The sequence below is a fragment of the Aulonocara stuartgranti genome, assembly GCF_965226115.1.
Source record: "Aulonocara stuartgranti genome assembly, chromosome: 12".
In the NCBI taxonomy this organism is placed as follows: Eukaryota; Metazoa; Chordata; class Actinopteri; order Cichliformes; family Cichlidae; genus Aulonocara; species Aulonocara stuartgranti.
In genome coordinates, this window is record NC_138948.1 from 31,593,338 (window position 1) to 31,616,901 (window position 23,564).

General features: G+C 40.2%; 1 protein-coding gene across 2 annotated transcripts; it reads right to left on the reverse strand.

The window, feature by feature from the left end:
• Positions 1 to 1,334: 1,334 nt before the first annotated feature.
• On the reverse strand, positions 1,335 to 21,254 carry LOC309718846 (golgin subfamily A member 7-like). 2 transcript variants are annotated; one of them, XM_082554444.1, is made up of 6 exons: positions 21,186 to 21,254; positions 18,849 to 18,974; positions 14,305 to 14,457; positions 10,266 to 10,367; positions 7,842 to 7,894; positions 1,335 to 3,413 (listed from the first exon to the last, which is right to left on the reverse strand). In XM_082554444.1, the coding sequence occupies exons 1-5, from the start codon at positions 21,192 to 21,194 to the stop codon at positions 7,853 to 7,855; spliced, it is 432 nt and encodes a 143-aa protein (XP_082410570.1). In that variant the 5' UTR covers positions 21,195 to 21,254; the 3' UTR covers positions 1,335 to 3,413; positions 7,842 to 7,852. The 2 variants fall into 2 exon arrangements, with proteins under 2 accessions (XP_082410570.1, XP_082410569.1); XM_082554443.1 differs by having other exon boundaries at positions 1,335 to 3,416.
• Positions 21,255 to 23,564: the final 2,310 nt, after the last annotated feature.

A 23,564-nucleotide genomic window follows, 5' to 3' on the forward strand; every position in this document is an offset into this window, starting at 1 on the left:
CTCCTGGCACACACACACACACACACACACACACACACACACACACACACACACACACACACACGGGATTTTTAAACACGGAGATGCACTGTAAAGGCAACAAAGTGACATCCCTTGTATAAACCAGTATTCATTTGGATATTTACGCAACAACAAACAACCTCCATCCCTTCTCTTCCACTTATACAATTCAGGGTCGCCAGAGCCTATCCCAGCTGTCTTTAGGGCAAGAGGCAGGGTACACCCTGGACAGGTCACCGGTCTGTCGCTAACACATAGATACAGACAGCCAATTGTCCAAAATGTTTTTGGATGCTGTAACGTTAAGAGTTCCTTTCACTGGAACTAAGGCCCTGAGCCTAACTCCTGAAAAACAAGCCAAAACCATAATCCTCCCTCCACCATTCTTTACAATTGTCACAAGTACTGGCCTTCTGGTTACAAACATAGTCTGTGAAGGTTCTCATAGACTCATTCAAATTGCCAGACTCCAGAGAACACACCTCAGTGCTCTAGAGTCCGGTGGTGGCATTGTTTAAACCACTGCATGCAACACTTTGCTTGGTGATGTGAGGCTTGGATGTAGCCGTTCAGCTATGGAAACCGTGGCCATGTTTTGTTTTTTTTTATTATTAATGAGCCGAGCCTTAGTCTTCTTTTGGCCAACAGTAGCTTTCACCTTGGAACTCTCCCATGGATGGAATTTCTGCTCACTCTCTTTCTAATTCATTTAAAAAAAACTCTGACCTTCATTGAGGTAATTCTTTACATCTTGTTCTGGGTTCTTTTGTGACCTCTTGGATGAGTTGTTGTGTCTCTGGAGTATTTTCGTTCACTTGTGAAAGATTAATCACCATGGTTCACTGGAGTCCTTCGAGATGGCTTCATAACCCTTTCCAGGCTGAGATATTGAAAGATTTTGTTTCTGAATTTCTTTAGATCGTAGCAAAATGTGTTGCTTTTTGAGATGTTTTTGTCAGACGGGTCCAATTTAAGTGTGTTCTTGATACCACAGGTCTGGGTGGGCTAGTGAAATTGAGCTAAACTTTCCAAAAAATGGTTTGACTCACTTCTGGAGACACCTTCATGTGGTCAATAGAGAAAGGGCCATTTTTGTCCTGGATTCATTTTTCAGCCCTTTGTTGCTTTTTTTTTTTTTTAAACTCTTAAGTGACCTAAATACTCCTCTTATAAATTCAAATCAAATAAGCTAAAGCACTTCCCAAATAACGGGAGGTGCTTTAGCTCAGTGTGTTGAGCAGGCCACATGCTATATGGGTAAGAGAAAAAAAATACCCAAAATAAGCCAAATAACCACAGAAGAAAGCATGGTGTAAAATATTTACAGGATTTATTTGTAAGCGTACAATTTCAAGGTTAATATAGGATCTTGATTTCAACTGAGAAAAGTTAAATTAGTTGAGTTGAGTTTTAATTATGTATACGATAAATAAATGACTAACTAAAAAAAATTAAAGAAACATTTATTTACAAAAATTAAAAATCTTTGTTACTGATGGCATTCAAAGGTCATTACTTGTACATACACTTTTTTTACAAGATGCTTCTGTCAGACTACATTCACAAGAGAAACACAACCAACTGTACATGCTGTTCAACCTTTGGTAAGGTTTGTTAACAGAAACAGCACTGAGGTTCTCCTCAGAGTAAGAATCGTAGTGTTAGATTTCAGTGTGTAAGCAGAAAGTGAACAAAACAAGTCACACGGTCTTCACGATGAGGCCCGGTCACACCAGAAACTGGCACAGCGACATTAAGGTCTCTGAAGAACTTTACAGATTAGCAGGACTGAGATGTAGTTACTGTCTAATACCTGGAGATTCTCACAGAAAACATTCAAGGTCAACTAACAAGAGCACTTTTAATACTTCAGTCAAAGGCAAGCTCACAAGATATGATTAAAGTATACACTTATTGAATGTGAGTCAAAAAATAAAAAGTAGTCACCAAACATTATGTATAGTCTTCAAAGAAAATGAACCATGATTCGAGGAGGTGCATTTACAGTATGACATGCTTAAATACCGAGCAGGCACAAGTTTTGTTTCACACACAAAAGAATCTCTTAAATCAACCATGAGACATACAGTAAAATTTTAATCTGGGACTGACTAGAATGTCAAGAGCTGGAAATTATAACCTGAAAACTGATGGGGAAACATGCTGATTAAAATACCATGCACCCAAAAAACTGCACCAGCAAAAATAAAGCAAGCAAAGAGGGAGCTCAAGGATGCGGCACTGATAACAACTGCCTTCCTTACAGCGTGGCTGTTCCATAGAGCGTCATAAAAATGAGTTACCCTGTTTGTCAGCTTTATTGTTTAAAAAGGACCTTCTAAAAAGGACAGGCATATATAAAAGGTCAGAGTCCCCACAAATATCATTAAAAATATTTATCGTCCAAAATATAATGGCTTAAAGAATGTTAATAAATTCTGAATCTCTCCAAGATATAAATCCTTTTAGTCCAGCTAAACGCATGTACTCCTAAAAATGTTCTTTCCATACAACTAAACTGCATTCTACTGTGGTTCAAGGGAAACAAACACTCATGTTCACATATATGTGGGTACTAGTCTTGCTTTCCATCTTAGGTGACCAGATGGGCCAAAACTGGTTAAAGATGGAAAACAGTGGCCACTGTACTGTCCAGTTTGAGGGCCCATGAATTTTTACTGACAGGAAACTGAGCTCACTCCACGCTCTCATGGTAACAAACACAAGGTAGCTGCAGCATAAAGAATAACGTCATCTTCTTTGACCCAAAATGGGACTAAAATTCAATTACAAAATAAAAATCAGATTGCATTATTTAATATTTGGCGTGATTCGTCAAGAAAGTGTTTAAAACAAGTGAGCAGCAGGCTCGTCTCTCCTTTGTATTCCTTACAGTCAGGTTTATTTTTGCAGCCAGAGGAGTCGCCCCCTGCAGGCCGTTAGAGTGCAGATTTAAGGCACATCTGAATTTGCTTCATATTTCAGATCCTGAGCTACTTCTTCAGTAGACATAGTAGTTTAGCGCCTAAACAAGGACAAAAGTAAAAAACAAAACAAAACAAAAAACAACACTTCCCATGAAACCAGATTAATAATGCATTTTAGCTGAATGGGAAGGTAATTTTCTTTTAGGAGGACACGGGTGTCAGCTGAATACAAGCATATAACACTTTGATACCGGCCTCATCAATGGTGACAGAAAGGCAAGAAATAATGCTAAAACCTGTGAGGCACAACATCTCAAACCTAGTCATGTGAATGGAACATGCATATGACAGTGATGACAGATTGTAGAGACGCAGTATTAAGGTTCCAGGCCTCGGAATTCCTCGGGGGAGGTGTGCTCCGCTGACGGAATGCTGTAGACCCTGCAGCTCCGCGCAGCCCAACAGCTGCTGCAGAAACAGTGACATCAGTTAATCACATGACACACTGACTGAGCATTATGTCAATTCTTCTGGGTTATGTTTAAAAAATAGATACAGTGTATGGGTGTGGTGTAGCTCCAGGCCAGATTCACTGCTGCGGTGTGAGCAGCGAATAACTTAGCCTCATGTCATTTGGGAACATGAGTGGATGGATATTAACGTAAAAACTGAAAGTCAAAGGTTGAAGTCAAGTTAGTCTGGCTCTTTTTCACTTCTGTAGTCACAGAAGGTCTTCCAGGCTGCTTTCATAAGGTTAAAAAGCATCACATTGTTGCTGTGGTGAATATGTATGTCATATAAACAAAAATGTCTTTGGTTATATAAAAGTATATGGTGTCAGACACAGGTGCGGTTCTGTTAGTGACGTATAAAGCAGGTATAAACATAATGTAGCGTGCTGCTGTTCAGGAAATGTTCTCAGGATGATTCACATGAGCTGCAGAAACTCAGGAAGTGACACGCGAGTCAAAATGATATTTTCCTTCAGCTTGTAAATAAATTTCTTGGCAGGAGAGAAAAAAAGCCTCCAATTTCAGACAATGAGGAGATCTAATGATGGATACCATTCTTGTTCTCACCTTGTCCAAAATGTTCTCCGCTGACATTAAATACTCTCATGTGTGCAGACTAATTTACAGGTTTGCTGACGTGCTGTGCTGTTCGTACACAGAGCCAAGCGAAACCTTATCAGGAGCAGAACGTCTCCTGGATGAGTTGCCAGGACACCGACTTGGCACCACCTGCCTCTGAATGGATACTCAGGAGTCAGCAGCTGTGCACGCCAAGCCTGTTTTTCTACAGTGAACTCATCCCACTGGAGGCCGATCCATCATGCTGCTCAGACCTTCACCGGGAGGCTCACAGCAGCTAAAAATCCACTACAATTAGGATAGAAAATAGGGCCGGGAAAAGAAGGGTCTGGTGTTCTTGATACATTTTTCATTTTTAAGTTTTGAATAATAAGTTTAAAAATGTGTAAGACTATAATTGTTTACTTATACTTTCATTTCTAGCAAAATCCAGCACTTAAATCTGTTTTAATCTGTAATTTTTCCAGTGTTACAATAAATCAAAGGATTATGTGTAACAAACAGAGGCATCATTTATGAGTTTCAGCCATCTTCTACCTTTATCACCTGTGCCTGTCTCATAAGTCTGGCGTACATTACTTGCCTAACATGAAGTGTCAGAGTTAGCAACTCAAGTTATGGAAACCTAGGTAGCTATAAAGCCAGACATTAGCAGTTTAGTTTAGTTTTTTTAAACGATGGATGTTCAGACTGGCGACCTGTGCAGGGTGTATCCTGCCTCTCGCCCAATGGTAGCTGGGATAGGTTCTAGCCTCCCCGCAACCTTACTAATCAGCAGAAGAGGATGGATGGATAGATGGACGGATATTCACATAGTAAAGGTGAGGAAGTTTCATGCAGTAGATGAAGATAAATACTGTGAAAATTCACTGGCCAATATGACTAAATGAGACCGATATAAGCCTGGAGGACACAGTAGAAGGAAACTGCAGAATGAAGAGGCTTAAAACCTCTGAGAACACACAGAGAAAATCCATCCGCTAGTCTGCTTGCTGCCTGTGGTTTCCGTCTTTGACACTGGCAAAGCTCCAATGCACTTTTCTATCAACAGCTACTTATAAAAATCCTGGGTTTACATTCCTTAACAGGACATGTATATGTATGGAGGCACTCACTGGAATTTCAGATGAGAAGATTAATCCCTGTATGCATCACTGCTGTATTAGTGCAATAGTTTATCCATCCAGAGGGGTCTATGGTATCTCAAATACTGCCAAGTGCAACATTTTCCTGGTAAAACATTTACTTTGTATGTCATACTCATCCTCATGGTAATGTCTATGCATCAGTGCAGGACTGGGTCCAGTCCAAACTCTATACAAAGTACTTTTCAGTATGATTTGAACCCAACATATCCCTCAATGAGCTTCCCTGTCTTATTCATCTCTCCACACATGAGGGAAAAAAAAGAAAGGATTTACTGTAAGAAAGAAAGAAACTATTTATGGGATGAGCTCTTAGGGCGTCTGCCAGTGGGGAAGACCGGCAGATATCCAAAAGCCATCTGTGGTTGATGATCATAGTGCACTGTGTCAAAGGGTCTTAGCATTAAGAATATAAGGTGAGCTGTTGGGTAGAAAAATCAGTGCAGTGGAATGATTGCTGCTGAGAGTGCTCTTAATGAAACTAATTTTACAACTGGATAAATGAGGAGAAAATTTCATTTGCTGGAACAGATTTCCTTGAAAAATATCTTGCAAATCACTGACACGCCATCATATTTTAAGCAGTGGATTATTAGTAGCTTCCTCTAACACTTGGTTCTCATTAGGTTTCATTTCCAGTGTAATAAAATCAAAGGACAAGCTTAAAGATGTAATGCAGGACATTGTGTGTCGTGTATGAGTAATCTGAGCTTGGTTTTTAAACACTGCACCATTTGATTGTTGCCAACAAACAAGAAAACCTGCTGATGATGTCTATCCATGTCTATTTGAGCTGGCCATTTTCAGGTGTAAACTCAGAAAATCTACAACAGAAGCAGCAAAGTGCTCATTCTGTTGACTGTCTCAACATTACTAAAACAAAGTGAATGAGTAGTTGTCATACTAAGCCATAAATTTACAGTCAGTGTGGAGTGCCGCTGACTGAAAACAACAGCAATGCTTTAAAGTGCAGCTAAACATAACAGTGATTTACTCCCAGTGAAGTAAAGGACCAGGAAAGGTTTCCATACCTACTTATTATGAGGTACACACAAAAAATAAATAAATCAATTACATGAAAATAAATTAAAGGCAAGCTAGAAAAACCTTTTAGGAACTCTAGTTATTGATTTTAATTAAATAAATGCCCAAGTCTGTCTTTAACATCTGATAGCTTTCATTATATTCTTATAGTAACACGATCCATTAAAGAGGTCCTGTTTCTCAAAATACACAGAATCGGTGGATTTTAACTACTGCCTACTTTGCCATGCGGCAAAATTTTAATTTTATTTATGTAGCAAAAACCTATGAGCAAACACTTGGCAACAGTGGGAAGGAAAAACTGCCTTTTAACAGGAAGAAACCTCCAGCAGAAGCAGATGGGGGTGGACAGTTAATTTCTTAAAACATATAATCCTTACATCAAGGATCCACTTCTGATCTTGTCATGTCACCTTGTTCCATACAGTGACACAATGTTTGGTGTCGGCATTTAATTGTCTGCTAAGCTTCTTACTTTATTACATTTAAGTATTGGACTGATTTATTGAGCTCTTCACTTTTCTATATTTTACTGAGCTCCCCTACCAGTTAAAAGTTTTATGTAGAAAACCCCAATTTTTCCACTTTTTTATTGAATATTATGCAGTTTAATATCTTGTTGGACTCTGAAATGAAAGCATAGTACAAATAAGCAGTTGGAGTTAAAAAAAAGAAATCATGGAATCCATTTATAGAACAAAATATATTCCAAATCTTTTAAAGTCCAAATCCTCAAAGTAGCACCAACTTTCAAGGCTTGATCAACCTGCACTGCTGCAGAACAGCTTTAAAATAAACCCATTTTGTGTTCCCTGAAAAAGGCCTTTTTGAACGGGTTTATTTGGCATAGATGACAACATCAAGAATAGCAGCAAAGGTCATTTTTGACTTTGAGTCAATAAATAAAGTGAGTTTATGACAATATAGCACTCCATATTAGTCTGTTTTGTTTTAGGGGTTTTTCCCATCATATTACAGCTGTAAGTTTTGCTTTCTAATTAGTTTTCAAGCTTATTTTCAGCAGATCAAAAGTCTGCTCTCGAACTGAAGCCTAACAGCCCTCGCCCACTTTCTCCAGACACAAATGTGGTAGGAACCCATTGGCCAGAAAAGTAAACAAGGAAATTGGCCATTTTAAGTAGAATGTGATAATTGTTTGATTACACTGAGTTAAGGAAATGTAACAGCAAGGAGATTGCTTTGGTGCTGAAAGGGCACGTTTTCTCTTTTCTGGTTCAGTGGCGGGGTTTGGCTCATGCATGTGCTCTGGACAGTGAGCACATAAATCCCTCAGTAAATATATGACAAAACCTGAAGTCATAAAATAAGCAGAATTCTCCATTAGAAGCTTTATGAAACTGCTCTCATGGCGCTGATATTACTCACATTACACTTTGATGTGGGATTTTTTTTTTTTAACAGCACAAGCATTCTGCATGAGAACTATAGCACATATGGGGAGAGAAGTCCCTTTCATTACTGCTCTTTGACTCCAACCCTTTGGGTTTCATAGCTGGGAAATGTATCAGCATGCTGTAAACCCAGAGCATCATTAAATCTGTAACAGGACCAAAGTCCTCTTTATGTGTGAAATTTCTAATTATGAGACTCACCATGTTAGCTTTTATCTCGTCAGGCTTCTGTCTTCAAAGATGGTGATTTCAACCTTGATGGGACTCTGTCAAGGAAATGCAGCTGAAGCAAGTGTGGATACATCGAATTCAAATTTTAATTCTCTCTCTCTCTCTCTCTCACACACACACACACACACACACACACACACACACACACACAAAATAAAAACTGTTTATCAATGCTCTTGTTTTTTTCCGTCTTTCCATGTTTTTGTGTCAACTAAAAGGTACAAGTTTTGACTGTAGCTACCTCTATCACACTGGCAAGTTCATCAGTGAGATTTTCCATCTCAACTTCTTACCCAGCATTTTGGACTGTTTAATAATGTCAGGGTCAAAGGCTATGGAATGGAAAACATTACTTATGCCAGCCAGCAGGAAAAGAGGAGCGGCACAGAGATGTTTCAAGGACACAGACATTTCTTTTCTTCTTTTTTTAAATTAAGTTGTCTTTTCCTATCTTTAGGAAAATCTCATGAATCTTTCATGTTCTTTTGTCTTATGCAGAAACAGAAAATATCAAAGGGTTTACTAACCATTTCGTTTAATTATCCATCCTAACTCCAGTTTAATAAAGACTGTTAAATCTTTCATAACAAATGTAGTCAAAGCCCTTGGACACAGTTTCTTTCTTGTGTTGTTTTTCCTTGTTGAATGAAAGCCAATTTTAAATGAGTGCTCAAAACCAAAGCATTTAAGTAAGTAATAATTACAAACTCACTCTAAAAACTTTCAGTAGACAGCGTAGTATTTTTACTATGTCAGTTTCATCAGTGTCAGATTAGCACTGAAAATGTCAGTACAGCATGGCCTTGCTAAAGGAGTCAAACACCCTGCTAGTTGAGATTTAAACAAAAATGTATTTGTAGGCATCTTCTGAGATTTTTTGCTTTATTCTGTTAATGGGCACTTCTCATTAACGTAGTACCGACCACTGACTGTCGTCAGTGATTTTAACAACCGATCCTCTGAGCCTGAAGTGTTAATGTGTGACCTCAGTGGATCGTGCTTAGTAAGGCACATCACTGTAATGCTTCCTCAGATTGGGATGTGGGAAGTTTGGAGACTCTTGTATGTGAATGTAGCGCTGTCCTGCTGAGGAAAGCTGTCATTAAAGAGTTTGCTTGGTCTGGAACAATGCTAATGTGGGTGGTACTTGTCAAAGCAACACCCACATAAATGCTGTGACCCAAGGGTTCAAAAGCGCAACACTGCATATCAGAACAAATGTTATTTATTTACTTCAACTGTTTAAATGTTGTGGCTGAAGCGTATACGTGAAGGGTGGAACAGATAAACTGTCGGAAAAGCAGAATTCAAGACAATTGATAAATTGACATCATGGCTAATTACAGCCATCCCAGTAGCACATAGTAGCCTGACATCAATCCCCATCGGACGACACTTTAACTTCATGTTATTTTAACACCAGCAGTTCTCATAGTGTTGTGTTCCTGTGTTATAAAAAAGTAGGGGGTCTGGATAGCAGTAGCTTTTGATTTTTCAAGGGTGCAGTTGTGGTGGCAGCAAACCACTGTCAACAGTCACAGCAACTCTCAACCCCTTGCTACTAGAGGAAAACGGTACATTTTCAGAGTCCAGATGGTAAAATGAAGCAGACGTACTAGACAGTTACAAATACGATCAGGTTTCAACGGCTCAAATGTTAAAGGTGAGGCATTCCTGTCAATCTCCCAGTGTTCGCGTGCCAAAGTCAGCGCAGCTCTTGACAGTGCTGGCGAAAAAATCCAGATCACTGTCAAAACTACAAAATCATAAGCAGGACTGGGAACAAAGCTCAGCTGGTAACGATTTTGGTCATATTTTGTTATCCCTAATCTCCTATTGCTGCCCAGTTGCAATTAATTGGGATGTTGAGTCACCCCACACATGCATACGCTAAGACAGGCAGGATGTTGGTGCACAGATGCTATAGATTACATACTAACTTTTATCTGGTGTTTTTACAGGTTATCCCTACACAGTGCTGGATTTCCTGTAAGTTGCCTGTGACTGCTGCTTTCCATTTTCATCCAGCAGTTAGTGGGGGTGGAAGGCCTGTAAATCACTACATCTATTAGGTCATTGTGAAAGCTCCTTGTTCTGCTTAAGATGTGGTCCGATTACATTCACATTTCATGATCTCAGTGTATGTTTAACAAGTTAAAGTTTGCCAAACTATTCACTGCAATTCCCCTTTCCCGTACATCCTCATTCTTGCACAAGACTACTTTTCTTGTAAAAACATAGTGCCATTTAGCCTTAACTGTGTTTTGATTTTGTTTGTTAGCAATCTGAGTATAAGGTTCCTCTTTTTCATCTACTGTGTGCTCTAATTAGAAAGAAAAGAACTGAAAAATGCTCGATTTGTTCTGTTTGTATTGACACAAAATTATAGGATACGACCCGCAGGCCTCTCTCGATGGGGTCAGTGAGCAGTAGGCCTCGCGGTGCATAGATCTTGTCATTCTGTTCCTGAATGTACTTAGCAATTTTCTTCAAAACCTAAAAAAAAAAGAGAAAAGAGAAAGCACTTTAATACTCAAAGCAACTACAGACTGAAAATCGGTAGCCAAATAAGAGATCCTGTCAAGGTCTGCATGTAATACCAAGCGTACTGGGTGCTAAGTAAGTAGAATGTTAGTATGCAGCTACTTGCATTAAACATAAGTGCCTTGAGGCAACTATTATTGTGACTACAAGTGCTAGAATAAACTGAGAGGAACACTTGGAGGCCAAGGTAAAGCCTCAAAGTTTGGCTTTAGTCTTACTGCGTTCAGGCCTGAACTGGACTGAATATCCAACCTTACTTTTGGACCAAAACATGTCTATGAGCACCTAATACAGTACACAGTTGTTGATGTCTGTAAGTCTGGACTGAATAACACAATATGTGCTCTCCTCTTTATTCACTCTTAAATTTCAAATAGTGATAGAAACCTTTAAACAAACTCCATTCTATGTGCATCAAACAAATGCAAGAAAATATAATGTTCTGTGTCTAGCATTCAGTGTAGTGGTCACTCTTGTTTTACAGTAGTACACATTGGCTTTGCACCTGAACTGGCCATTCTACTTTGGTTTGATGAGTTTAAAGAAAAACTCTCTGGGCAGCTCTACTGCTTTCTTTCATGCTGGGCTGAGAGCTGATGCTACACTGAGTCAGTACTCCATCATCAGGTAAAATTTACACAAGGTTGTGGTTAGGCCTCAGTTACAGGGGCCTGAGACAAGTTGGCGACTACCTGGCAACCACCATTCACGAGGGGAAAATGACTATTCATCAGCTGGTTGAAAGTGGTCGCGGGATGTTTCTCACAGTTGCTGTGAAACTGACTAAGCCTTAGTCATGCAGGTCCAAAGATTGTAAGTGACCCCACAGTGATAACCTGTTGCCAGGGAAAAATGTGACTTGTTGGCAAGTAGTTGCAGAGAGCTGATTGATGTCAATAGCTTGAAATTGGTAGCAAATGAGTTTATACTTGGCTGCACTGAAAACCTTTTCACAAATCCTGTGGTCACTAGTAGATTAGTGTGGTGGCAGGAAACATGGCGGCTCAAACGCTCAAAAGTTTGGTTATACTTTACAAGAACGAATGACGACAGGAAAATTTGCAATACTTGGAAAGTGGATATTTCATTTAAGGGAGGAAACACTACGAATATGCAAAAGCATTTGCTCACAAAACACGCGATAACCTTAAAATGAATGTCGTGTTTTTAATTCCGCTCCGGACTCGTGAATCTCAACCCAGCAGCAGCGGTAACGTTTGCACGTCCTCTCCCGTTAATGCGGCAGGTAAATAATCAACTAACAGTGCATATTATGTTAGCGCGATCTGCCTTATTACAAAACCTGCCATTACTGTGCATTTAGGTGACCATGATGAGACAGACAGACAGAGTCTGGCTGGCTCAGATGCTGGCAGTTCTCGCTGCAGTCTACCGGTAGCGTCTCCTTTCAGGCCAGGATAGACGAATGTCTCCGAGCAGTGACTAAGTTTGTGGTCAAAGGCTTGCACCCATTTGCCACAGCAGATGCCCCGATTTTCGGAAAGTGAATGTGTTTAATTGTAGGCAGGGACATTACTGGATATTCTTGTGTAATTGCTACAGAACAGTTTATGTTATACTTTGTTATTGCTACAGAAGAATATTTATTTTATTATTTTACATTTACAATTTTTTTCCCTGGGGACCCTGTGACACCCCCATTGAAGGGGCTGTGGATCTCTTAAGATCTCACTGTTGGGTTTGTAAGGCCATGTTACTCCTAAATTTCTATCTTGTTCAAAGAGATATAAAACAAAGTTCTAAGCTAATCGACCTTAGTGTTCTCCTTTAAAAAAAATAAAATAAAATAAAAAACATAGACTCGATAAAGAATCGAATTGTTAAACAGAATCGAAAATGGAATCGGAATCGTGAAAATCTTATCAATACCCATCCCTACTTTCTGTATCCAAAAGTTTCGAACTGTTTTGAAGTTATTCGATATGTTTAAATCTGATACTGTTCTATTTCTCAGAAGTTTTCCTCTAAGCTGGCATCAAAAAAATCTTTGATAGCTGGCTTTCATTTTTACATGATCAATGAAAACTTTGAAGAAACGTATCTGTTTTATAAGAGCCTGAACAAAACCTGAATGCACTTTTGAATATGACAAATTGTATCTTCATATATTCCCAATGATTTTAGAGGATGAGAGGTTTTTGATTCAAACAATTCAGGCATACTTCATCTTTCCAGCAGCGTTGGAGGTGGAACCTCACTCTGCTGTCACAGGAGCTTGGAAGAGGAGAAGGTGTCGACAACAACATGACAAGACAAATTACACACACAGCAGGGCTTTGCAGAAACATCTGTGTGGATATGTGGGCTCATACTGGCCTATAGAGTACGCAGCAGTGCTTACCAGAATCACTGAAGAAAAGAACTTCTAAATACTCAGAAACTCTCAGTTTCTTGACTTCTGCTTCCATAGGGGTGCTTACAAAGGAGTCCACTTTAGATCTACAGCTGCTAAGTGTTGTGAAGCCAATCATTTTTTGAGTCAGACTTTTTTTCCCTTTATGTCTTTATTCTTTTTTTAAAAACAAGTTTTGATTATAGTAAAATACCTTTCTGTAAATACTCAACTTTACTCACCCACTTCACTGAGACCCATCACTGATCAACCCTCTGAGCAGTTTAATTCCAAATAAAAAGGCCCTGCAGTCCATTACTGCAAACCAATGAAGATGCTCCCAACACAAGAGGAAATCTTCCACAAGTTTTTACTGGAAAACAGGCGGGTCAAATTCCACATTTAAATTAGCTGAAGACAACTTTTTAATGAGAAAATTCAAAAAGCTTCATGTTGATAGAATAATCCTTCCAGATTATGAATTTTCTGTGGCTGCATCACTTTTTCCATTCCAACACATCAGAGTTGGGGAAACAGAAGAACTGCTTTCTCTAATGTGACAAGACACAGACACACACGATCCCTGCAGCTCCCTTTCCTTGTTTTATCCAACATGGAGTACTTCTAACAATTTGAATTTCTTTATATTTCTTCTACGTGCATTGCATCTTGGCAGCTATTTAAACACCAGGCGGGGACCGAAGGCAGATACTTTAAACACTGTCGAAATTACTTTTAAATCATCCAAGCACCATTAGACCCAGCCAGCCAACATTTGAACAAATTTACACAGTACAACTTATTTTAACGACAATTTTTGTATAAGACTGTTGATTGAAAATTGATTGAAAAAAAAAAAAAAAAGAAGCCATATATAATATTTTAAATCAGGATTTATTAGTATCATAAAAATCCTCACTTATGCTTTAAAGGAGGCATAGCCAAAACACCTGTACATTTTTATGCGTATCTCCAAAAGTTGATTGCGTTCATCTGGACAGTACATTATAAACAGTACATTTGCATAATGACAGAAACCAGCCCACTGAAGGAACAATGGGCTGGGGAAACCTATACCCTATAACCTATAAGATTGGGGAAACCTGCAGTCTGCTGAGACTGAAGCAGTCACTTGGATGAGTGATGAAACGTTTCTCCCACTGAAAACTCTACGTCCAGATGAACAAAATCAACTTTTGGAGATTTACTTACCTGGATGATTGAGGATGCATCAAGACATTTTTATGCGTAGATTAAATTTCAATGTTGAAAACTCAATACATGTAAACAGTTTTTGTATACACCATTTATTTTTTTTTGCTAAATAATTTATTCCCATCACTCTTATGTTAAATGTTTTCATGTTTCACAATAAAGGATTTTCCAAATAAAAACACAAAGGATTTATAAAAACCCATATTTATTAAAACTCCAAAGAACATCGAGTTACAAAACATCTTCACAAGCCTATTTGTCATGGTGCTTCAAAACTCAGTTTTGACGTATTCAGTACCATTATATTCAAAGAAATCCTACCTTCTCATAGTGCGTCTCCATACACAGGAAGACGGTGTACGCTGTGAGGCAGGCCAGACAGCCTTCAATATATGACTGGCTACCCAGTTTCTCGGCCTCAGCGTACATGTTGTTCAGCGCCCTCACCGTTTCCTCAAACTGCTGTTTGTCGATCTGAAATACGAGGAAAGACAAGAGGGTTAAAATCGAGGCCCAGAGCCAGGCGTAAATTTGATTAGTAGTGTGAGTGTGTTTAGGATATCTGAGTGGAAACAAAATCTCCTTAGCACCAGATCATTTTCTTCCATTCTTTCCATTTCTAGATAAATGAGGAGCTGAATTTTCTTGGACCGGTCATATATCAAGGGAATACTGGGCTTCCTTCCTGCATTTGTAAACACCTCCTGAAATGACTCGGATACCTTGGCCGTGTGCTCCATAAATGTTTCCACTTAATAACAGACGGGACAAACGCGGTGAAAGCAGGACACACGCAGTTCTGGAATATTTCTCCTTCTCCAGTGGCACAAAGTAAGATAAAGACACCGCCGCATTTTGGTATCCTTTAGACAGCCTTTGGGATACAAGAATACTGAGAATTCATTGAATGTATGCTTACCAAAGGGAAAGCTGTCAGAGTGTGGTGAATTGCTGGTTTCACAGGCCTTTTTTCACTGGGGTGTTGACACTAGTCGCATGCTAGTATCCAAGAAGCTTCTGTGATACTAAGGGGAAATGATGGTGCTTCCGACCAGACTAGACTAGAAACCAGCCAAGGGCCTCCTGAACCTCTGAAAACCCTCCAAGTTTTTCTTTCCCTCTGTCTGAAGTATCCAACAAAAGGCGCCAAGATATTAGCAGTCTTAGAGGTGTTTGTTACTCACCAACCAGAGCCAGGGGTCGGTGGCGACTATACACTGCAGTAAGTGCTGTCAGCCTGCCTGCAATGACTCTGTTGAAAACTATGCATTTCTCTGGTTATTCTGTCCATTAGTAAAGACATTACACACAAGCCCTACGTGATGAAACACACTGAGCTGTGTTCCATCTTCAGCAAAGAAAAAAAACCCATCACTGACAGGAGTAAACATGAGTTACATGGTAAAAATGTACTGTAAGAACTGCATTTACAAATTATAAAGTTCAGTTTCAGAGTCCTCCTTTCCAACCATCACATTTACAATTTTCTCACCAGGGAGGCTTTTCAACATCTGTCATTTGTTGGACTGGCTGTTTACAAGCTCTGGATTTTATGCTGGCTGGGCTACAAGAATAGGTTTGCATGTTTTTTTGGGGAGTGCCAAAAGATTTCTCTATGTAAGAAAAAACCCTGAGAGCCTCTGTTTCTCTTTAAATTCACCAATTCAGAGGCTGCAACTAAAACCCCACTTCTCTGAATGCCCATCTTTCCATTACGTGTGATGTGCCCATCACTGTTCTTGAGATGTTAGATGAGAGCACAACGGTGAACGGGGTTTACAAATCCAATTAAGGAAGAGAGGAAGGAAGAGTCAATTAATGAAAAACCCTTTGAATGGTTTGGCAAGCAAGCTGCCAAATGCATTTAGAAGTCCGAGTGCTTTCCCAGTTCGTCGGCACTAGTTTCAACAAGCATTCAGACAGAAAAGAGACCTGAGAAGATGGAAATGGAAAAAAAAAAAAAAAAAAAAGACTGCTTGACTGCTACACTCCGATCAAAGATTCGATGGTCTTGCTTGCTTACGTCAAAAATCTCAAATCCACAAACACAATCTCAAGGTTTGACTCTAATGACCACTGTTTAGGTAACCCAGCCTCCAGCATGTTTAAATCCAATAAACAGAGTAAGTACATCTATTCATGATCATCATCCATCATGATGGATGAAAACCTACAGTTCTGTGCTAAAGTCTTGAGCCAAGCTGTCATTTCTTCATATTTTGCTACAAAAAGGGGAAATAGTTGCAGCGATTTATTGAAACATGTGCAAACATGCACGGAAAATCTGTATAACTGTATACAGCTTGAAAGTCAATATTTGGTATGCCCACCTTTATTCTTCATCACCCTATTACACAAGCTTTAACATACTTTTTAAATGTAATCTTCAGGACCCCGTTTGGCTTCCCTAAGGACGCTTCTTGACTGTCATTCTTCCACTGAGACCATTTCTGAGGAGGCTTCAGTGAACAATAGCTGGATCAGCTGAAGGACCAGATGCATCTCTCAGGTCCTGTGTCAGGTACCTGATGATTTTTCTTATTTTTCTTAAGGACATGACTTTCAGATACTTTTCATCTTTTTAGGGCTGACACATCTATTTTATCCAAATTCCTCAAGGCACCCTCAAGTTAGTTGTCTTTTTTTACACATGAATGATTCAAAGGTCAGCGTTGAGCAGTTTAACAAAAAATGTCCCTCTAAAAATGATCAGGTACGAAGACTTGACTGAAAATGAGCTAAAAAGCAGTCAGTGTCCAAAGAAAAACATTGAAATGCTTTCAGAAGTCCTGGAGAACTATTGCTCAAAACCAATTTTTAAAACAATCTAAGGAGCCAGATTTTCTTGCAAAATAAAATATAAAGAAATGAACGGTGGCTCGAGGACTTTGCACACTACTTGTACATCTTCATTTGGGAGAACTCACGATATCCCAACAGAAAGACTAATGAGTTGGAATTTTGGGGGTCTTGCATGACAGTCCCTTTAGTTCTCTTAGGTTGACCGAAATGAGCACAGTTCTGCTCAGTTTTCTTTCTGCTGTTAAGCTGTACACAACAATAACGGCAAAGCAAAACTCAGTAATGTTGCCTGTGTAACTGATAGATAATTTGCAAGGAGGCAGGATGGATTGGGGAACAACATGTAGTCTGTCAGACCTCACAGAGGTAAAAGAAAAGGTTTTAAAAGAGACTGTGCCCAATTTTGGCACAGTGACACCCAACACGCTACACGCAAAACACCCACATCTTCTGAGCCCACCATCGCCAGCTGTATTGTTTCCCATTCCTCCCATTGATCTGACTGGCAAACTTTCTCACACTGGACTTTCGATGTGCCATTTGCTTTTTCTTAAAATGATATTTACTTCACCAGAAAAATGGGACTCTTGAGATTTAAAATCTGTTTTGCAAGAGTCTTCTGGCATGACAGGCAGCAGTTCAATCAGTAGAGGTTCCATAACAGTACAAACAGTGATAAACACATGAGTATATGCATATAAATAAAACATCAGAAACATCAGAATAATAAACTTAAAAACTAAGGAGAAACATTTGAATATTTATTCATCACGGTCACTGGAGGTCAATTGTGCGATGGCTAGCCAGATGTGACTTCCTCGATGTTGTTTAGAAATACCTAGAATTCATTTAGTTCGACCAGATGCAGTTGATACCAAGCAGAGGAAGTTGTAAATTTAAACCCTTTTGACCTTCAGTTTAGAAGTAAACTTGGTGATTGCTCTGCTTTCAAATCCATCTATTCGTTTTTTCACCAAACAGGTACACTGATCATTCAAAAGAAGAATGCTGCAAGTCCATCATCACTCAACCACCAGTACAAACGGTTATGGGGCCTATGCTGACTTCACAGTTGGCAAGAATAATAATGTGCACCACAGCCAAAAAAATGAGGATCCCATATAGCAGAAACGTCACCCTGGGAGTCAAGTCAGCCAACTTTCTGTTTTTTGTAGTTTTAAAAGGTGCTACACAAACAAATCTTTCTTTATTACTTAATGCAAATAGTAAATCCCAGTCTATGACAACTGCTTGCAATAAGGAAAAGTTTAGAGCTAACTTGCACAAAACAAGGGTAACTATGGCAGAAATCAGGCACTGGAGCAATAAACTAGCCTCAAAGAATATAAGGCTTTATTAAAGCAAACATCTTCAAAGAATGGCATAAATTAATGTCCAAAAATTATTGCCACTTAATGGTTTGGTTTTATACTCCATATTTCATAAACTGGAATTACAGTAGATCATTAAAAATATATACGAAAAAATCTTTTTTTATGATGGGGACTTAAGCATATACTTCCCAGAGGAAATCCATTCTTTACTTTGTCCAGCTGTTCTGTGTCTGAGTGTGTATCTGTGTGTGTGTGTGAGAGAGAAAACTGAATCCTACAGGAAAAACATGGTAGACCACCCAGTCCAGAGGGAAGTGCCAATAAACCACCAGCGAGCGATTTAAGTGATGTGAAACTGCTCTTTTCATGTGGTACGACCATTTTTAAAAGTGCAGCTCTCTGTCCTGCAAACTCTGAACTGTTGGTGCTGCCACCGGCTTTAATGTGGTGTGCAGCCTGTTCCTATTCAGTCTCTGCAGCCTACTCCTCCTTTTAGCCCACCTCCACTAGGTCGCATAAGGACAAAATCCAGCAGGCTGCTGTTGACGATCCTGCTGTTCCATGTTTTGGCTCCATGTTCACACCCAGCTGTGTTCTTTTGTTGCTAGTGACAAAATAGTGCTTCTACACTCCCCAGTATGGATAATATGCACAGGTCGTGGAAACATAAGTCATCCGTTTAAGCAGCTGAAGTCATGTTTAGAAACACTGTGGAGTAGCAAGACCTACCCTGTTCTCCAGCTCAGAGGGGAACTTGGTCTGGAACTGGCACATGGTGCCACTGGAGTAATCTCTCTGAATGAAGACTTTGGCAGTGATGGCAGCCTGCTGCCTCATGTCCTGCAAGCTGTGAGTCTGTGGAAAGACAAGGTAACCATTGAAATATGGCCACACTACAATACACCTAATACACAGCAGCCAGGTTTAGTTTAGAAGTGCAGAAATCCATAAACTGTACAACTGATATGCAGCCTGTAAAATAAAATAATAATAATAAACAGTTAAGGAGCTCATTTGTACCTGTGACACATTCTGAATATTTTTAGGCACAAATTTAGAGTTTTCAGTGACTTCAAAACATTTTTTTTTGTGATCAACATTTTATTGATTTAAAACGGGGTTGGGGGGGGGGGGGGGGTACAGACATATACAGCACAACTGTAAACTGCAGTAGCAAAGCAAACATTAGCAAACAAGGCATAGGGACAGCAAAGAAAAGACACAAAAACACAAAGTTAAAACCAATTATTGCCTCTTCCAGGAGATAACTCTGGATGAGAAGATTTTCCAAGCGTCAACAGTCGTGGGTCGAGCTTTATTTAATTTTGCTGTGGTATGTTCAAAACCAATAATACGGATAAGACATCGTCTCCAGAATGATTCCATACAAATGTCAGGACAGAACCATTGCTTTGTAATAGTCTTCTTTGCGGATGTGAATCCAGCGAAACTTCAAAACATTTTTGATAGATTTTAACATTTTTCATGTGGCGTTTTTAGCAGCCATTAAACTGTTTAAGCTTTTTAGAGTTGAGCAAGCCAGCTGTTTTGTTTATTCATTTTACAGGCAAAACTAGTTATTAACTGGATTGTTAATGGATTTCTTATGTTTGCTTTTTGTATTAATTACAGCAGCAATACAAATTCAATATCTTCTATAAAATGTTTTCATTATTGCCTCTATCCAAAGCTGTGAACAATTAATCTGATAACAGAAGTAAAGTTACAATTGACTGTAAAACTTTTATATTCGATTGTGTGTGTGTGTGTGTGTGTGTGTGTGTGCGCGCGCGCGTGTGTGGTGGGGTGGGGGGGGGGGGGGGGGGGGGTCCATCAAGCTAATGTCTGTTGTCCTCACGACTGCTGATTTTTATTTCTTATACTGAAGTCACAACCATTATGTTAGCTATTATCCACTAATTACCGTGTGTTAACAGTAACTCTCTTAGTCCTCATCAGCTTCTTTCTCTCTCTCTGTCGCTCTCATTAAATTAAATTTAACAGTTCTTGGCTTTTACTCGGCTCCACTCCCCCCATGACAGTGTGTTTGAGGAAGTTCATGAACTGTGAGACTTGGGAAAGACTCAAACTGACTAAACTAAATAAATAACGTAAACCTATCTTTATTTTTTCGCTGTATTTATCCCGGTCCCATTGTCATTTATTTGTTTTGTTTTGTTTTATTTTATTTTACAAATTAGATAAGAATGCCGAGCCTGATGTTGCCATGAATGTGTGCTTGGGTCAGGGTGATCTGAACGTGCCCACATTCCTGCTCTGTTTTTCACAATAACACCATCTACGCATCATTAAGGTACTTCAAGCAGATCTGAAAAGTACAACCGGACTGACCACTCATCTGTGTTGCAGACAACAGCAGATACCAAAGTGTAATAATCCTGCCTTTCACATAAAAGAACCGTTCCCGGTGTCTTCCTAAAAATGAAGAAATCAGCAGATACCTGATACCAAAGTATTTGCTGTCCTGAAACTCAGAGCCGGAAGAATATATGACAACTCTCCCAGTATTTATGGCCTCAACAGTACGTGGTTATGTGACCTTTCATTACCATAAGCTACTTATACCAAACATGTTACGAACACATGTTTGGTAAGTGTTTGCTGAAAATGTTTCCTTTCCATGTTAGGGCATGTCTTCCTTCTTTGGACTACTCAGTGCTGGTTTACTGCTGGATTATGGCAGCACAATCGTGTCATCATCTTGACATTATCACCATTCTCTGAGAAACTGTGTATCATTTAGCACATATAAGCAAATCAAACCCAGCCAGCTTTATCTTTAGTTTATACGCACAGCTCTGCTTGGTTAAATTACGCAGTTTCTGGATATGTGCGTCGATCTACTGCTAGCTTGTTAGGAGAGGCGCTAGTAGAGGTAAACACTGGCCAGACAACTTAGCTTCCAGCCAGTGAGCTGGCAGGTTAACACCGGTCCACGTTCCCTTTGTTTCTTCGTTAAACACACTCCCGGGCAACTCAACAGCAATAAACTATTATCACACCGCAGACATGTAAAAATGAGGGTTTAAATCACAGTTAACTTACCTCTGCCATGGTGAATACTGCCTTATTTCTTCTTTGGTTTCACTCGTGGACGACTAGCCTATGAGCCAGGTTTATACCGCCACCTATTGTACCGGAGTATATAGCAGGACGTTATCGAGGAGGCCACCCTGAAAGGATGTATATTCAAATAAAAGTCTTTGTAGTTGTAAATAACTTGTTATGTGACAAACAAACTATTGATTTTCCACTCTCTTATCGTATCTTAGCTATTTAATACCCTTTCAGCAAATGTATTCCTTTTATTTTAACATATGTTGGTATTCAAAACCATCTATTCTGTAGTCTAAGGAGCTTGGAAAGAAAAGCGTCTGAAGACGTTCACCTCTCATCTGAGAAGCTTCTTCAGTTCTAAGAGCAATTGGTGGAGAGTCCCAGATTTTAAGCCCTATGGGAGTGTCCGCAACCCGCTATTGATCCTCCACCTACACGAGCCAAGGTGTGAAAATGGGTCTGGGTCCCAATCAGCCAAGGTTTTGGGTGAACACACTGTGAAACCTAGCCTTATCATGTGATTTACTGAGGTCAAGCTCCTTACACTACGATGACCTGGATGAATGAGAACCTTCACAGACACATCTATTCTGTAGATTCAATAAACTCACACTGACCTCTGTTACAGAATCCGAGCATAACACTATTTAACTGGCTTAACCTCCTCAGCCAACTAAAGAGTGATGATTATTTTTTAGTATATGATGTGCCACTCAAAAAATTCTGAACTGAAATCTATGGAAGAATTGCAACAACAAAGATAGTGGTGTTGTGTAGCTCCCATTAGGAATTAGAGCTTTAAAATACGGCCACTGAGACCTCATCATAAATGGTCTCATTGGAAAGGTGGCTATCACAAGCACATTCTTTTTTTTTTTTTCTTTTTTTTTTTTGCCTGTCCCATTTGGTTCTTTAGCCGTCAGAATTGTTGTCTGAAGACCAACAAGGATACCCAATGGATTTATTTTGCCAAATGGATCATCACGGCCGTATTGGTCCATTTGATCGACCTTTGTTTTTATTATTTATTTTATTTTCAGTTGTTACAGACGGGACAGACATGAGTGAGGGATAGGAAAGGGAGAAAGAAAGAGGAAGGAAAAGAAAAACAGAAGGGGAGAGGGACAGAGAGAAAGGGAAAAAAATCTTCTGGATCACCTGTTGAGAGAGAAAGAATAGAAAACAAGCAAAGAAAAACAAAGCAACATACTAAACACAACACCATCGCATTAATCTAGCTAAGTGTAAACAGCAGTAAATACTAAATATTCAATGTTGTTGTGCAGCAAGCAGGACAGACAGCGCACAATGTGCTTTGAAGTAGCAGCCAAGAAAGGTGTAATTTAAGTCTACGAACAGTGAACACCCGTGTGCACACCTGTGTGGATCAGCGCGCTTGTATTCAAATGGTTTCCACATGTAATGGTCTGCTAGAAGATGTAGAGAGCCATAGCCCCGTCCCCCAGGGCATGAAGCAGGCATGGAGGAGATCCAGGCTCCAGACATCCAGAGGCCCCAGAGTGCGAGAGCCCAAGGAGGACCACCAGAGGGGCATCCGTGCCACCCTCATGGGAAGAGCTGAGGATCCCCAGACGAGGCGTCACCCAGTAGCCACCGAGCAGAAGCTAGAGGGGGCTGCACCGGCGTGCCCGCCGGCTCTGCCGGCAGCCAGCTGTGCCAGAGTGAACTGAGCCGCAGGCCCAGAGGCCGGAGGCCTGAGGGCCCCCCGCACCCCGGAGGAGGCCTGACCAAGCAACAGGCGCCAGGCCCCGCCAAGTAGCCACCGGCAGTACATACCTGAGCGCCCAGCCCCGGACACCAAGAACCACCAATGCACCGACCCCTGAGGGCATCAGTCACCGGCAGGGAGTGTGGTGAGGGGAGATAGGCCTTGGAGGGCCTGGGAGTTCCCAGAGAGGTGGAGTGTAAGACCCGACCTGACATATAGACACAGACAAACAGGCACACACAGACACAAACATGCATTCCCACCCTCATGCACACATATACAAATACTCAGCACTCACCCAACGTAAGGATTGACATAAATGGACATGTACACACAATCACACTCCCCAAACATACTCTATACCCCGGGTCCAGGTACCCTCGACCCCAGAGGGGGAAACAGCACCCAGACCCAAGAGATGTTACCCTTCCCCCCGGGGTGGAGGCAAGCAGACCGTCCCAGGCTCCGCAGCAGCAGGGAGGCACATTCTTAAGGAGACTGGGGTGTTCCAAATTACACAAGAATAGATCTGATGGATTGATGAATCTGATTGTGAAGCTTTTAGTTGAAATCATAGTCAAGTATGTATGGAGAATGTTAGGAGAGACGTGCAACAGTGAGTGTCTGCATCCATTTAT

Excerpts from the sequence above, each read along its gene's own strand:
- LOC309718846 (XM_082554444.1), bottom strand. Across the intron at positions 14,458-18,848 it reads CCTCTGAGCTGGAGAACAGG|ATCGACAAACAGCAGTTTGA; the intron begins GTAGGTCTTGCT and ends CTCGTATTTCAG. Across the intron at positions 10,368-14,304 it reads TGGAGACGCACTATGAGAAG|GTTTTGAAGAAAATTGCTAA; the intron begins GTAGGATTTCTT and ends TTTTTTTTTTAG.